This window comes from Lolium rigidum, chromosome 6, assembly GCF_022539505.1.
Source record: "Lolium rigidum isolate FL_2022 chromosome 6, APGP_CSIRO_Lrig_0.1, whole genome shotgun sequence".
In the NCBI taxonomy this organism is placed as follows: domain Eukaryota; kingdom Viridiplantae; phylum Streptophyta; class Magnoliopsida; order Poales; family Poaceae; genus Lolium; species Lolium rigidum.
Genome location: NC_061513.1, coordinates 349,200,634 through 349,205,469, shown reverse-complemented (window position 1 = coordinate 349,205,469; position 4,836 = coordinate 349,200,634). Strand labels below are relative to the sequence as shown.

The 4,836-nt window shown below is 42.8% G+C and overlaps 1 protein-coding gene across 1 annotated transcript; it reads left to right on the top strand.

Annotated features, from left to right (window-relative positions):
- Positions 1–397: 397 nt before the first annotated feature.
- LOC124661324 lies at positions 398–3,147 on the top strand. The gene is made up of 4 exons (XM_047199187.1): positions 398–534; positions 1,037–1,561; positions 1,656–1,881; positions 1,986–3,147. The coding sequence occupies exons 2-4, from the start codon at positions 1,037–1,039 to the stop codon at positions 2,939–2,941; spliced, it is 1,707 nt and encodes a 568-aa protein (XP_047055143.1). The 5' UTR covers positions 398–534; the 3' UTR covers positions 2,942–3,147.
- The last annotated feature ends 1,689 nt before the right edge of the window (positions 3,148–4,836 follow it).

Here is a 4,836-nt window from a genome sequence, read left to right as displayed (position 1 = left end):
CTTCTTCTCCACGTGTATCGCCAACTCAACACTGACAAATGGAACGTTCCGGTCTGAATTGTTGTTAAAATGTGGTTAGATGATTATTTGTTCGATTTCTAACGCTATATCACAGAAGTTGTAGTTTTTAGCAAAAATTTCCAAGAATGATACTAACCCGTAACCCATGCGTCAATTGCGGTAGATTTGTGTAATTTACTCGTCGGCCGACGCCTAGCGCGGGCCAACCAAAATAACCGAAAAGCGGGGGCCGGATATGGGCTTGCGGGGGAATGCAACGGAGACGGATTTATGATCCAACTAAACCGAGCCAGAGCCAATCAGTCCCCACCGCACCAGTTCTCTTCTCCCTGTAGTCCGCCTGCACCACCAGACCGGAGATCAGCGGACGGCGGCCATCGGCGGCGTTCCCGTCGCCACCTCACGCACTTCGCCTTCCCTAATCTCCTCCCACAGGACGCAGGCGACACGCGCTGCTGCTCCCACCAGTCCACTCTCCCTCGCCTAGGGTTTTCACCCATTGCTCCAGCCAAGGTACGAATCCAAATCTTCGAATTCTACATTGATGGATAATTAATTGGACCGGGGACTGGGAGGGTAATTTGCAGTTTCGCGTTGCCTTCATGTTGTTCATAGCATTTCTACTCCCAAACATGACCTGATATTTAAGATGACAGTTTTTTTTTTCTGAACCATGAAACCAACATCTCCTGTCTAAATTGATTGCTCTCAAGTACCCATTAGTTTACAAGTCTGTGGCAAGCTTAAGCTACTATTAGCATTTTACATTCTCCTATGTGGGTACTAGCATGTTTTCTGCATTTCTGCACCGAACCATGAGCTGGAATTTAAAGATGTAAGTGGCGCGAGTTCAGTTTTCCTGTAATCCAGCCTCTCCTGTATTACGAATTTCTCTAAAATACCAAACTATCTTGACAAGTATGTGGCAACCCAAAGTTACTGTTAGCATTTGCATCCTTCTGTGTCGGTAATGTTCTTTACGATGTATATCATGTTCTTCTCAAATGCATTGCAGATGGACAAGAAGATGTCCAGAAAGAGAAGGCTGGTACTTATAAGAGCCGCTGCATCCTTGGCTTCATCTATGGTCACGATGTATGTCCGGTCTAGACAACGGAAAAAGGGGAAAAAGAAGAAAGAGGGTATTGCCTATGGCCCAATCGTTGACAGGGACGAGAAAAGGATTGACTTTCTAAATAATCAGATTTACAAGGATGATATGACTTGCCAGAGGACGCTAAGGCTTACGAGGGCTTCTTTCTTCAGCTTGTGCCAACATTTGAGGGAACGCTCTTTGCTCCGTGACACCGTCCATATATGTATCGAGGAGCAAGTTGCCATGTTCTTGATCACAGTAGGACACAACCTTCGGAATAGGGATGTAGCTGCTATTTTTAACAGGTCAGGTGAACCGGTTAGTCGCTACTTTGGACTAGTCCTCCATGCCATAGGCAAGCTAAAGGACGAGCTTATTAGGCCACCATCATTGGAGACTCCAACTAAAATTGCCGGTGACTCAAGATGGGACCCATACTTTAAGGTATGGCCAGGAACAACTATATTATTGTTCGGCTCTAAGGTAAAAACTACTGTATGTGTTTTACTAATTTGTGGTGGTGGTTCTGATCTTACAGGATTGTATTGGAGCCATAGGTGTCACACACATTCAAGCTTCTGCTAGTAAGAACGCGGAGACTGCCTTCTGTGCTAAGAAGTCATTTCCAAGCCAAAATGTGCTGGCAGCCATTGATTTTGACCTTCGTTTCACATATGTACTGGCTGGCTGGGAGGAATCTGCACATGATGATGCTGTTTTAGTGGACGCAACAGAGCGTGAGAATGGCTTACATGTCCCTCATGGTAATAAATCTGTTCTACCATGATATCTCCATATAGAGTTATTACTACTACTTAGTACTGTGCGATGCCACCTTAGGTGCTCATATGTGTTCCTGATATTTTAGGGAAATTCTACCTAGTGGATGCTGTACATGGAGCCAAACCTGGTTTTCTGCCACCTTTCCGCGGTGCGACATATCACTCGAATGAGTGGGGGAATAATCATTTGCAGTATGCAAGGGAATTGTTCAATCGTAGGCACTCAGCTCTACAAGTGACCGCAGAACGTGCATTCTCATCACTCAAGCGGAGATTTAAAGTTCTTGATGATGGAATCCCATTCTTCCCCTCTGCTACTCAAGTGGATGTTGTGATGGTTTGTGTCATCCTCCACAACTGGGTTCTTTCCAAAGGCACTGATTGCTTCATCCTGCCAGAGAGTAATTGCAAACCTACACCCCCTAGTTTGCAAAGCCAGCAAATACATGACCATAGCCACATGGTTGGGTTCAGACAAGCCCTTGCCGACAAAATGTGGGAAGACCATCAAAACTACCAGCGCAGTGATGCTGACTTCTTGAACACCCCAATTGACTATCATGAGATGGCCACAAGCTTTGGTAATGGTATGGCTTCGGGTGTTTTTGCTAAGAATTGGGGCGATCTTCTTGCTGCGAATGTGACCGAGAATGAATATGCCAATGGAGGAAATGACACTTCTGCTGCAAGTGTTGAAGACTTTACACTGCCTTTTACTATTCCCAGAGGGGGGAACATTGGTGAATCCTCCAGCAGTAGAGCACCAAAAAGGGCCAAGCTAGACAATGATGATGAGTTGACACACTTGATGACTAGCCTTGATAACCTTACCAAAGCTATAGAGAAGTCCAAATATGTAGATGTTCCTGAAGACCTCTGGGGTAACTTGATGGATCTCCCTGGATTTGAAGAAGCGCATCTTACCCATTATTACGCTCATTTAGTTGAGAATCCTGCAATTGCTTGGTCATTCAACAAGCTTAGCATGTCCAACAAAACGATGTGGGTTGTTAGTTATATCAAGAACCTCCGTTCTGTGTAGAACCTGCTTTTTTATATTTGAGTTATGTGGTAAGCTGTTTCTGTTGCCAGTAGAAACAATCACAATGTGGTACGGCTGTGCAATGCCTATCTGTGTTTTGTAACAACAGAGCAATTAAACTGTGGCTGACCTTGTAAATAATTCATGTGTGTGCCATGCATGCGATCTTGGCCGGATGCTTAATGCTAATAGTCCCGGATGACGGATGTATATATATCTTATGCGTGTGATTGATTTGAATTCCAGAGTGATGTTGCTAATTTAATGTTCAGTTCATCAGTTAGATAGTATTGTCATTAGTGTTTTTGTATATACCTCTGAATTTTTGGTGCGGATGTAAACTGTTTGTCTATAGCTCGTGAATGCTCATGGTTTACTCTGAATCTTCATCGTCAATAAGAGCTGTGTTTACTCTGATGGGTAGAGCAGTTTCTTGTCCCATATCCCACATGTCCAAGAAATCATTTAGTTGTGTGTAATCTTCTTCTGCCAGCTCTAGGATGCACCGATGAATCAATTCCTACTTGCTGGTGCTTTTGAGTTAGTTTTTTCGAAATAGAGGTTCTACCCCTATCCTCTGCATCAAAATGATGCCCATAACTTTTTATTATTAAAATTATTTAACGGAACCTTACAGAAAAATACAAAAATTGAAACCACCTCACTTACGATAGATGCCGGCCTCATGCTCGGACCTCACCAATGCACTCAGAAAACTGGAGGCCTCATCAAAATACCCTATAGCGAGTCAGGACTCGGGAACTCAAACCGGTCCAACAAACCCTATACGCACACCACTGCAGACGCTCGAGAAGTCCATGCCACCATCGTCTGCGGACCCATTTTCAGGCAGGATCAACGCATTGACCTTGCGGCCATTGACGCTGCCACAACGCCAGACGATGCCACCTCCCTGTGCGAGTCCATCACACTGCGTCCGTCCTCCTCCTCTCCCCTAGGCGCCAATTCCAAAGTACAAAACTGGTTTCGCTTTTAAGTTAGTTGTACCTCGGCGTGACATGATTACGAATCAAATCGAATAAACTTTTCGTGAGAGTTTGGGGCCAGAACTTTGGCCAAATTTTGCTTTTGAAATCTTTTCAAACATAGGTAAGTTGACTGCTCACAAAAAGATGACAAAACAACAAACTAGCGAACTTAGACAGTATGACAGTTGGATGGTGATAGGCCATTTAAAATCGTAAGATTTCAACTAGAATGGTGAACCATTTAATCATAGTTAGATGGATGGTTCAAACTCTTATACCACAAACTTGCGTATTTTGTGTTGGTATAGAGAAAATAACCATAAATATATTAAAATCAAGGAGGATGCAACTACATATGGAGAACTGTGAACGACAGATAATACATAGTAGTCATTTAGAAAATATTTGATAACCTTGCGAGTGTGTGAATAAATAGAGGTTATAGTGTATCATGAGTTTTCTACAAAAGTTATACATATGAAAGTAACCGGCAGAAACTACATAACATTATTACTTCCACAGGATTTTTTTTAATTACTTCCACAGGAATTTAATACTAGAAAAGTTTATAACAAATGTAGCTTCACAAAAATTCCCAGATAAATCATGTAATCCGAAGAAGATCTAAGTGTATCTTTACTATTATATGTGAGTTCGTACGTCGTTAAAAATGTTTGATTTCAAAGATTGAAGACAACTTGACCGTCTAATCTTACTAAACGTCTCCCGCTTGCCATCCAGCCATTCGTCTAATCCACCCTCCTCAAAATCTCCTAAACGCGGATTACTTTCCAAAATCAACACCAAGAGTAATAAAACCGTATAAGGAAGTAAACAACGAGAATTAATCTCCTAATCACGGATTACTTTCCAAAATCAACAAAACCGTCCTGCTAGATAAGGAAG